Source organism: Haliaeetus albicilla, chromosome 15, assembly GCF_947461875.1.
Source record: "Haliaeetus albicilla chromosome 15, bHalAlb1.1, whole genome shotgun sequence".
NCBI classification, from domain to species: Eukaryota; Metazoa; Chordata; class Aves; order Accipitriformes; family Accipitridae; genus Haliaeetus; species Haliaeetus albicilla.
The window spans coordinates 19,146,955-19,159,057 of record NC_091497.1 but is presented as its reverse complement, the minus strand read 5'-3'; the positions used below and the strand labels follow the sequence as shown (position 1 = coordinate 19,159,057).

The following is a 12,103-nucleotide window of genomic DNA, read 5'->3' as shown; positions in this document are numbered from 1 at the left end:
ATATTTGCAAATGCCATCCAACTTTAATTGCACCTAAATTTCAAAGTCCATTTTATTTCAGTGTTTGTTCTCACTTTGTTTTTACATGCAAGTGACAAAGTGGAAAAGAGCACTTGTACTTCAGACAATATTTAAATTGTGCATTAACTACTTCAGAAATTTTGTGTTAAAATGAACTCCACCCTTACTTTTTCTTATCCCACTTACCCTTTCCACGTTTCCATCAACCCCATAAATCAAATCTTCCTACTGGCTGTGTAACTGTATTGGCAGAAGTACTATTTTAAACTGCTGAAGTCAATTCGCCTGGGTCAAGATGTTGCTAGGTTGTCTTTGTCCACTGGATTTCCATTCTACTTTTGAGGCTCTTTAACAATAAATAAATAAACATGAACTCTTTTTTTTTTTTTCTCCTTTCCTTAATTAAGTAAATTTCATGAACCTTAAAGGTAGCCGCTGTGCCTCAGAGTACACTCATGTATTAAAGATAACTGCTCTGTGCTTCTTTCAATGCCTAACAGTTAGCAGGTTAAAGTAGTGGTATCAACAATGAAAACAGCATAGGTTGTACCACACACCACGTAGGTAGAGTGCCTAAATGTGCTTATTGTAATGTTTTTGCTATTAACTAACATTTAGACATACAGATTTACAGTTTGTGGCGATTTAGAATAGAATCAGGTAGGCTGGAAGGGAACTCTAGAGTTCTGTAATCCAGCCATGTTCTGTTCAAAACAGGTTGCTCAGGAACTTGTCAAGTTCTGAATTCCTCAAAGGATAGAGACTCCACAGCCTTCTGGGCAACCTGTGCTAGTGTTTGACCATGATCATTATTTTCTAAATTTATTTTTAAATGCCTTGCTTATCAAGTTCAAATTTCCTGTGTTCCAACCTATGTCCATTGTTTCTCATTGTTCTACTGTTCACTGCTGAGATGAGTCTTTCTCCATCTTCTCTGCACTCTCCCTTAGCTAGTTGAAAACAGTAATAATCAGGTGAGAAGGAAGGGCCCTCTGGAATACTGGGGAAAAAAGGAGAAATTCATGAGAAGTGCAGGTAGGGTATGTGTGTGCTTGTAAAGTAATTTCAAAAGTGACTTTTTGTCTAATGGTTAGCTGGACCAGTGAAAAACCACAAAGTGTTTTTCAGGAAGGTATGTTAATACAAGAATAGAGACAACTGAAAATATGACAACAATCAGTAAAAATAAAGTTCTGAAAAAGTTAATAAACTAGATACAGACATGTGGTGTTTTTTGTTGTTGCTGCTGCTGTTGTTCTTCGTGAGCCCCTGTAAGACTTCTGTAATGTAGCCAAGTATTTTTTTTCTTTTCTAAGGTAAATTCTTGAAGACATATAAATTAAGAATAGTCAGCAATGTGATAAGCAGTGACTGAAAAGGAGTATCTAATACACTCTTGTGCGGATCTAGAGAAATATAAAGCTCTATTTTATTATGTAGTGTCAATAAGCTAAAAGATAGTAAACAGCTGGAAGTGAGTGAGCCCTCAGATATAGTGTAAAGTATCCTAACTGTTCCATCCAGTAGGTATCTGTAGAATAAAATTGTTTAGGTAATTGCTGAATAATTGGAATGCAAAGCAGTAGAGGTCCCTCGCTATTAATGACACTATCTAAAAAGCATACAGAACTGCCTGCTGTCCTAAAGCAGGAATGCTTTTGTCAGTGGGGAAGGGGTTGCTTCATCTCCTGGTGCATAACTCACTCCTTTTTGTACCAGCATTCTTTGTCTAGGAAAGAGCTAGAAAAAGACTGAGGGAGAAAAAAAGGAGGTTTAATTTAGTTATTACTAAGGTATTTGGGTAACTTGCCCTAAAAAATTGAAGCTGTTGCTTGTGACATCTCTTTTCTGACCTTCCTCTGTCACATCTAATATAGATTTTTGTCCCTTTAAAGAACTTTTCCTGGTTCTTAACAAGTTGGTTTTAGTCCTACAAAATTTCTTCTCTTTGACCTTGCTAAATAGTCTTGCCTTGCTTTTAGCCATTCAGAACACAGTTGCAAAATACTACTTACCTGGCTGTGTTGTTGACTGAATTCCTTTTTCTTTCTTTGCATGTCTCCACATTAAAAATAAGCTTCATATATTTGTTTTAAGGGTTCTTCCCATCCTGCCATCTATTGTTCATCTGTTACCCATCTATCAGTCTCTCTTACACAGGGGCTTATGCTGCCAGTTTTTATCATGTACTCTCTAAATTTTCAGAGGGATATTTCTATCACTTTTTCACAGGCCTGAATGAAACCTTCTTGATACACACAGATATCTCCTTTGCCTATTTTGGGTTTCTCCTTAGGGGGTTTTTTTTTTGGTTTGTTTTGGGTTTTTTGATGATTCTACAATAAAGTTGTTAGGCTGCTTGTGTGTTAAGATCACTGCCTGTCATACTAAGCCTATGCTCTTGCTGTTCTTTGTAGTGCTGACCATCACTTCTAGTCATCGCTCTCGTTGTATACTGAAACTTATGATTTCATAGATTGTAAAGTTTCTAGGCATTATGGTAACGTGAATAATGAAAGGCACCCTACATCTGTGGAGTTCATTACATTGAATATTTCATTCAGGAGTTTGAGTCGCTATTCTTGGGTTTAGGGAGCATTGGGGGGGCGGGGGAGCGTGTTAGTTGGTTGGTTTTGTGTTTGGATTTTTTTTCCCAGTGGTGTAGAACAGGACAGGAGAACCTAAATCACTTTATTTGTCCAGTAGCTTAATGTGATCCTTCTAGCATTGCCTCTTCTGGTTGTGTTTTTTTCTTTTTTTTTTCTAGGTGAGTATTGGTTTTATTTTGTTGTGGTTTTGTACCCTTATTTCATGTAATCTTGCAAAATAAAAACTTATTTTTTTTCAGTTGCGTTAGTTAACCCACAGTTCTGAATAACAGCAGTAAAGATGATGGAAAGATTAGTCATTGGCTTCATAAGAAAAGTACTAGAAGTACAAATAATATTTTAATGCACCCATACACGTACTCCCTTCCCCTTCAGATTTTCTTGGTTTTGTTGATATTCACAAAGTAGTAATTATCTTCACAACCTACAGGGTTAGAATAGGAGTTCAAAATATACTGTCTTCTGTTTCATCAGCTAGTAAATACTTAACACTTTCCCTTTTCCCTATTTTCATTAAAAGATAATAATTTGGCCTTCTTCCCAATCTTGGCAAGACTTAAAGGTGGTACAGAAAGAAAAGAGCTTGGTGTATTACATAAGCAATCTTCTAAGTTAATTTTCTTATTGTACTTCAACACTACCTTGTTTTTTAAACTAGTCAAAAGGATAGGTTCTGCAAAGCCTTAATTATGACTTGTGCCCAGTCCCACAAACTTCTACATAAGGGAACAAAATTTTCTTAAGAGCTTGATGAAGACACTGTATTTTCTCCCTCATCCCCCTTTTCCTCTTTGAATTTATGGTCAATCCATGTTTTTCATTATTAGTAGGTAGTGTAAGAAAAAGAGAGAAATGGGGAAAACTGTTTACATGGCCTTATGAAAAGAAAATCTCCATGTTTTCCAAGGCAGCCAGAATCAAATACTGAACTCTGTGAACTGTATAGGTTATTACTGTAGATACACAGAAAGCCATATTATTTTTTTCGATATATGCTTTAAACTTTTTTCAAACTTAAATCACCTTTACTTGCCCTTGGTTTTGATGTCATGTTTTGCAGTGTAAAATGGAAAGAGAATAATGCATTTAAAATGAAGTGCGGGTTGGGTAGGGGTTTTTTTCACCCCCTTAAAACACTGGCTGCAAACTACAGCTTCATTCTCTTAATAAACTTAAGTGTATGTATATTTTTTATTGTTTTGCCCCGTTGTAGAATATATTCCTAAGTGTTACCAGTAAAAATCTTCCTTACTCTTTATAAATACTTGTTGTCCATACATTCAGACTTTGTAGAAACTGTTTCCTTTGTGTCTCTAAATACTGAGAGTCAGCCCCTTGGCTATGTCTCCTGAAAGACAACCACCTTGCCTCTTGCCCAATAGAAGTTGAAAATGGTATTTGAAGAGGTCTCATGTTAGACGAAGACACTTGTATTTTGTTGTATGTTCTCTTGTTCTGTTTTAATAAAATACTCATTTTGGGTATTCTTACAGTTACATCTATGTAGGTTAGAATCTACTCAAACATGGGGTAACTTACTGAATTCCTGTGCGGATGTATAAACCTCCTCACTAGGTGGATTATGGAAAGAAGAGAGTCATTGTGCCTTTCATTTAGGCTTACCATCTTATGTGATTCTTAAACATCTTTACTGCAAATGTATCAATAAATAGATTTCCTCAAATAGCGTTGGGCAGGAAGTATGATGAAGCTTTTAAAGTAATCTTTCCCCTCTAAAAAAGACAATGGACAAATTAGTCTGGTCTTCTACAGTATCACTTTTGGGAACAGTATTGGGAACCGCAGAGCTGAGTTTTGTTGAGCTGACTAAAGAAACGTCTTAGGAGTTCATTCTTTTTTCCATTAGAGAGGGCAGAGGAATATTACTTGCTGCATGTTTTTTCAGGCATTTAAATTGCAGCTGTTTATCAGCAGACTTTGCTTATTTTAAACTTGAGAGCCCCAGGTGACTGAATAAAATTTTCCTATAGAATATGGTTTTTCCAGCAGAAATATAGTAAGTTGTGAAATGTTAACTTTTTGGAGAATACACAGGGTTCCCACATCTTTCAGTTTTCCTCCAAAATGTATTTCTTTTACCAGTAGAAGTACTGTTTCAAAATAGGATTTGTGTATGCCACAGCGTACAATCAGCTTTTTCTTATAATTATGAATGGTCAGTGTGTGTACAGTAACAATAGTTTCTGAATTCAGTTAGGTTCTTCTAGACTGTGATAACACAAATATTTCAAATTGGTTTAGATCATATATAATTATTAATTCTGCAGCTGTTGTTGTGATACATAATTTATCTGAGTAAAAGAAGAATATCTGATTAAAAAGTGAGCACCCAATTGTAGGCTAAGGTTGTCAAAGCTTAGCAGGTGCTACAGTCTCTCTTTCCTTCTTAAGTAGCTCAGTGTTAGGTAAAAGATCCAAAATCACTCTTTGTATTGTGACATATAGCTTTAGTATAGGAAAGACGATCAGAAAGCCTTTGGCTTAGACACTGTTCAGAAGTCCTAAAGAAGCAACTGAGAATTATTTGAAGATTCATGATTATTGTCTGGCACTTAATCTTTGTCTACTTCAAAATGTGTTATTCTCATAGTTTGAAAGGACTTTTCATGTAAAAGAACACCTTAAAAGGTACACCTACTAGAATATGTATCTTGTGTCTCTTTTCTCAAAAGGCCATCAAAGATCACAGGGTTTTTTGAGCTGCTGAAACCCAGCAGCTCCAATAGAAGCACTGGTGTCAGGTGTTCTGGAGTATTCATGGAATCAAATAATATCATAAGTTTATTCATGCATCCTCTGACCCATGATTTCTAGTTAAGGTGAATAGTCGGTACTCCTCTGTTTTGTGATAGAACACTTTCAAAATGGCTGAAATGCTTTAATGCTTTAGTAAATAGTGCTGAGAGTGTTTTCACTTCCCTTTCATAAACCTATTTAAATAAATAAAACATGGGGATTTTGTGTGTCTTTGTTAGCACTACGATTTATTTAGCCTTATTTATTAAAACTTGAATCTTGTTTATTTTCCTTTATTCTCCTTAAATTTTGGGAAGTATGAGTTGTTGCAATGTACTTCACATTGTAAATGCTCTGTTATGCTTCTAAAAAGATACGTATATGAGTGTACTCATTTAATATTATTCTATTCTTTTCTTTTCCAGTTTCTCAAACAGCTAGGTATACATCCTGACTGGCAATTTGTAGATGTTTATGGTATGGAACCAGAACTGCTTAGCATGGTGCCAAGACCTGTCTGTGCAGTGCTACTTCTCTTTCCAATAACAGAAAAGGTAAGTGTTTATTTTATAATCAGCTAATCACTTTTGCTGTAAATGAAATGGGAATGAACAGTTTAAATCTGGTTCTTGATGTCATGATAGAATCAAGATGAGACTCAAACCTTATTCGAGAGACTTCTTAATTAAGAACCACAACAATAAAATGCTTCCTTCAGAACCTTCTTTTCATAACCTTACGTGTATGTTTCCAATTTCTTTTCAAGTTGGAGTGGGAAAAGCTAATGTAGAATCAGAGAAATACGCCTAACATTTTTCTATTACAGACAATTTAAGTCTTTTTTTTTAAATATGCACTATGAAATGGCTCAGTTCTGCTACTTTTAGCAGAAGGCTACAACAGCATAAGCAAAATAAGAGGTGGGGTATAGGACTATATCAAATGCAACTATTTTTTGAGTTTTTGTACTGTCGCACTGACCAAACTTCAATCCACTTTCAGTTCAGTCATCAATACCAATATGGCTTTCACTTTTTGGACAGATAGGGCATATTTCTAAAATGAAAGAGAATTCCCCACACCCCCCTTTTTCCTCTATGTTAGACTTTGAAATACTTGATTTGGTTAAATCTTCAAGTCTGCTTGTTTTGTGTCATCACATGCTTCTACATAGAGAAGATACCCATCTTACATATCTCCTTCGAGTGTTACGTAGGCTGAAATTTGTGATTCATATTGATCTTTCAGTTTCTAAAAATCTTATGTGATTGTAATAAGGTCAGCTGAAATGTTTGAGGTGAATTTGCCCAAACTTCTTCCTCTTAATGTGTCTCTCAAAAAGAACACATGGTTTATAAGGACAAAGCAGTTAGCTATTAAAGCTTAACTTCTGTAACAAAACCTGTTTAAATAGAAGAGTGACTAGGTCAGTCCTCTTACTCATTAGGTCTTGTAAACCTTTGCATTTTTTCTCCAAAACAGCCATGCAGGCAGTCCTCCTCAGGCTTGATTTCAGCCACCTTGATAGTTTTAAATTTAAGCAAACTCTTAACTGTCCTCACCTGTCTTCAGGAAATTCCCTTTCTGTCACCTTTGAGGAGTTGTTTTCTGTGTGCTGTGGTTTCTGTCTGTCTGCTTGAGCTACAGGTCTGAGCTCCTTCTGTGACTGTCACTTTTCTTTTGCCTCCCTTCCTGTGCAAACTTCCTTTCTTGGATCATGCTATGGGAGCATCATCCCATGGGAAAGAGCAACCTTACTGTTGTTCCAGAAGGTGTATCCAATTTCATTCTGAAGAAGCATGTGACAAACAGAACCAGAGAAACAGCATATGCTCTGTTGCATAAGTCAATCAAATTTGACTACCAGCCAAATATTTGAGATTTTCTCCAGCATGTTAATCTTCCAGAAACATAAGGGACACAAGTGTTACTATCAACTGCTTAGCCTGAGTGTGTGAAGGCTGAATCTTTCATGTGAAGTCTCAATGATGTGAAGCTTTTGTTGTTCAGTGTGAACTCCACAAGACTCTTGAGCATTATTTTGTATTTCTGGAGTACTTTTCCCCTCCTCAGTCTCACTTTCAATATGGCCTGTTATATTCTGCTTTAATTTAATTTTTCATTTATTTATGTTTCTTGGCTGTGTCTACATTTATGAAAGTATCCCCCTTAATTAATTTTACTGCCTTTGTAAACACTTTTCTATCATGCCTTTGTTCTTCTATCTAGAAGTTCGTTTCTTTCATGTTTCCTATATATCAATTTGCTTGAACTTGCTTTTAGGGCAAGATACTCTTGTTTGCATACAGGTAATCTTGGGGTTATTGTACAGTTTAAAGGTCAATGATTTTCTTAGTCTGCATTGTAGGTTCTAGACAGTGAATGCTGTGAGCGTTGAGCATTTTGGGCATGGCCCAATGAATACATATCATGGGATAGCTCTGGTTAGGAGGGACCTCTTGAGGTGATCTGGTCTAACCCTTGCTCAAAACTGTATTTTCAGTATTCTCAACATTTATATATTTATTTTTGCCATTGAGTCTATTTTGGTTGTCTAATATGAACTTTTGTCCAATTATGCTCTATGAAATATTTTTCTCAATTAAGAAAAATTTCTCAACTGTCTCTTTTTTTTTTTTTAACATGTAGATAAGTGATGTCAAATTAAAATGATTTGTAAATGCTCTTGCTATTGTTTAGACCATTCAGAACATTCAGAGAAGCTACAAGTGTGGAATCATGATGCTGGAAAAATTTCCTGTTTCTGTTTGTCACTGACAGTACATAGAGTCTGAGAGAAATTTCTCATGGGTTTTCAGGAAAAGTTCTTGATAACATTCTGCATTCAAACTTTACTTTTGTATAAAAAGCCCATCTACTTCTACTTTATTTTTTGTCTGCAAAAGTACCCAGTAAAAGAGGCAAAGGAGGAAGAAAGAACAGCGTTGTCTGGAACATTTGCAGTTTTCTTTTGTTCTTTTTCTGTTTGAGATTAAAATCTTAAAAAAACCCAACCAAACAAAAAAACCCCAACAAACAAACAAACCAACCCCATCCCCCCAAAAAAGAACCAACAAAGCACAACCCACAAAAAAACCCCACAAAACCAACACACTGTTGCATAGTATAACATATTTTAGTCAATTCTGATCTTTACAAAACAAATACTTTAGATTTTTCAATTATACTAAATTCTTTCTTTTACTTCAGAAAATAAACATTCACTTTATGAATATGGCTTTTGAAGGGCCTGTTTTGAGGCCATGAGCATTATATAAATCTTTTTATATTCTATATTCCTGGAAAAAATAAAATGTAAAAATGGAACTTGTAAAAATGCTTCATGCTAATTAAGCACCTGAAGTATTATGGTTTGCTTGATAGCGCTTTGCATCCTCTGTCCTTAAAATCTTTTTGTTGGATTGAAGAGAGATGGTGACAGGTGCTCAGATCAAGGAAATATTTTGAACATTTTTGGAATTATGTTAGATAACACATATTTCAAAATTATGTTTCCTGTGTGACTGGGTTTTGGCTAGTGAGAAGGCATTGGTTTAAGAAACAATATAGAGCTGTTCAGTTGAGTAAGTTTACATATACTTGTCGGACCACATGGGTTAAGTGTTTCAAATTACAAGATGAGTTTTGGTTTTTATTAGTTAGCTGTTGCTTTTTTAAAATTATTTTTGCTTCAGTAATGTAGCCAGTATCTATTTGTACTATTTGTGAAATGTCTGTAACTTTCCTTCTAGTATGAAACCTTCAGAACAGAAGAAGAAGAGAGAATAAAAGCTAAGGGACAAGATGTCAAATCATCGGTGTATTTCATGAAGCAGACCATTAACAATGCTTGTGGAACAATTGGGCTAATTCATGCTATTGCAAACAACAGAGATAAAATGAACTTTGGTAAGTTTTGTTGGTTGGTTGATTGGGGTTTTTTGTTGGCTTTTCCCTTGTTTTTCCTTAACTGTGGGGGAGGCATGGAGGGAAGGATACGTTTTGTACTACTTTCTCTGAATATAACCATTCATAAAGGACAATCTCTGTTCAAAGAGCGTTCCTACCTATAATTGTAAAAACAGTATTTCATACCAATCCATGAACTAAAGCACTTGAAACATTGCAACTAAAGCAGGTAGCAATTCCTCTTGCAGTCAGCCTTCAGTGTCTTAAAGATACAATGTAATTATATCTTTAAATCTTGTTGGAATAAGCATTCTGTAAGCTTTGAATGAATTTGGGGTTACAGCATGACTCTAATTATGTCTTTTTTATTTTTTTAAGAAACTAATTCTTCACTGAAAAAGTTCCTAGAAGATTCATTATCTATGACTCCTGAAGAGAGGGCCAAATATCTAGAAACTTATGAAGTTAGTATCACGTGGTTTTACTTTTATTTAAAATGGCGTAAGAATTACTTGCGTGAGCAGTCAGTCTAGCTCAGTCAGCAGAATGGATTTTGTCAATGTTTCTCATCCATATTAATTCACTGGTATAGTTTAAAATGACTTTGAAATGGATGAGAAACGTGTGCATAATCTTTTTGGTGGGTTCAAGATGCAGTTTAATGGTCAATTTAAGCAGCTCTGGGGCTATTGCTGAAAGGGTGGTCCTTCTGCTGCCTCCTTTCATTTGTGCCTTCTAGTCATCTCTCTTTGGCTTTAGCAGTTTGGGGCACACAAAGAGGTGATTTGGCTGAAATATAATCTCCTTCCCCCAGCACCCCAAACAATTAGATGGGCTAGCTGATAGTGTGGTTAGCCAGATCATTAGTGCTGTTTGAAAGGATGCGGCAGAAACATCTGGCCAGTGGTGGAAGGGGAGAACGGTGCTGTTGCTCCTGATGGTAATGATGATTCTCTCAAAATGAAAATCTAGATGATTTCCAAGTCTGAGTTTAAATTTAAGCTTATTGTGAAGCCCTCAGGAATAAGGGTGTTAACATGTGGCTGAGGGAGGTAGTAACAAACAGAAACAGTAGAGGTTTGATGACATTTTCTGTAGAAATGTTGGACACAAGATATCTGATCAGAGCTTCTGTCTAAAGTATTTTGTCTGCTCAAGAAGTGATATATAACAAAGACACTTGCCCATAGTGTTTTCTGTGTGTAAAAGGGCCATTACAAACTGTCAGATATTTGATTTGAATTGACTGTCATGAAACTGAAATACTGGTCTTCTGAGATCCTTGGAAGTGGAGATTATTTGTTTGTTTGTTTGTTTGTTTATTTCAAGCACTGAACAAAAATAGTTACGGCTATGGCATTTGATAAAATGACGAGCATACAGTGATTCTTAAAACACTGAAAGTCTCTCATTTAAAGTCTAATTGAAATATATTTTAATTTTAGGCTATTCGTGTCACTCATGAATCCAGTGCCCATGAAGGTCAGACTGAGGTATTCATTTTTAAAAAAAATCTTTGTTAATAACTACTTTGAGTTGAATACAATTGAAATGAAAACAATCATGTATTAAAGGTTTACAGTGAAATGGAGATTATTGCTTGGTTTGCAGTATTGTGTCATTAGTCAAAAATCAGGGCACAAAATCAAGTGGCATTGTTGGGCGGAACCAAACTTGAAGCTTCTTTGGTTTGTTTTTTTGGGGGGGGAAGGGGTGTTAAGCTTTCCTATAACATGGATGATCTTTTCAAGCTTCATTTCAGAGTAAAACAACCAGTAATAGTATTTTTAATGAAAGTTGGGGTTTGGATACTGCAAATTTGTAGCTGAGACTGTAAGATCAATAGTAATCATAAAAGTGGAACAAACATTTTATGAGAGTCTGAAAAGTTTTACTTCAGGAAAAGAAATAATACAATACTTGGTTTGCCATTCTGTATGTGCTGTTTGTGTACAGATACTAATTCAGATAAATTCTCACTAATACATATATGTATAAGCTTTTATCCCCCAACAGATTGGATGATACAAAAAAAACAACCAAACAAAAAAAACCCCACCCAACCCCAAAACCAACTAAAAACCTTAACATAACCTTAACATTCAACATTTTTCTGCTTCAGTCATACCAAGGCAGTTTTCCATCTTTCCGGTTCTGATTTCAGTATCTGTCCCACAAAAAGAAAACTGTAGAGTTTTGCTAGCACTGCTTTGTTTGAGAAAGAGAAGAACCCTCCATTGTTTGGCTGTGGCTCCAGTGGCTCATCCGCTTTCTTTTTTTTGAACTGCAGTAGGTGACGTTTTCTTTCTTCTTATGGCTCGTGCAGTGTCTTCTAAACAATGCAGGAGAAAACAAAGCAATCCTTTCTGCTCCCCCTTGCCCCACCATCTGGAAATGAAAATTAAGAGAATTGTTTTAACTATTTCTACTATAGATATTCAACTTCCTTTGTGATATTTTCTTTAAAAAACACCACCACCCTTTCTTCTTATCTCTTCCTCTAAATTAATCAAGCTTCTATATTTCAAGAAGAAATATCAGAACAAATTCATACATCTCTTCCTTTTCTAAGTGAGAGACTCAAAAAAAATCTGGTCTGTTTTCTTTGAGTCCTTTTCTAGATGTTCTTGGTAAGCCCAGTAAGAGAGAGGCTATGGAGATTATTCCCACAAGTTGCTGAAGACTGAATCTTTTACTAAGATCCTTGTGAAAGAGAAAAACTTTTTTAGTTGTTTTGATGTACTGTGACATTCATCCAGGGAATGGTTTGTCTATGCATTCTTCTGGCAGAAGTTATGGAATGATTG

General features: G+C 35.5%; 1 protein-coding gene across 3 annotated transcripts in view; it reads left to right on the top strand.

Annotated features, from left to right (window-relative positions):
- The window catches only part of UCHL3 (ubiquitin C-terminal hydrolase L3), a 44,710-nt gene that overhangs the window by 6,827 nt on the left and 25,780 nt on the right, over positions 1-12,103 (top strand). For all 3 annotated transcript variants that reach the window (XM_069802544.1, XM_069802546.1, XM_069802545.1), the window contains exons 3-6: positions 5,813-5,941; positions 9,140-9,296; positions 9,675-9,760; positions 10,742-10,789. In XM_069802544.1, the coding sequence (XP_069658645.1) occupies positions 5,813-5,941; positions 9,140-9,296; positions 9,675-9,760; positions 10,742-10,789 (420 nt within the window). The remainder of the gene's footprint in view (positions 1-5,812; positions 5,942-9,139; positions 9,297-9,674; positions 9,761-10,741; positions 10,790-12,103) is intronic.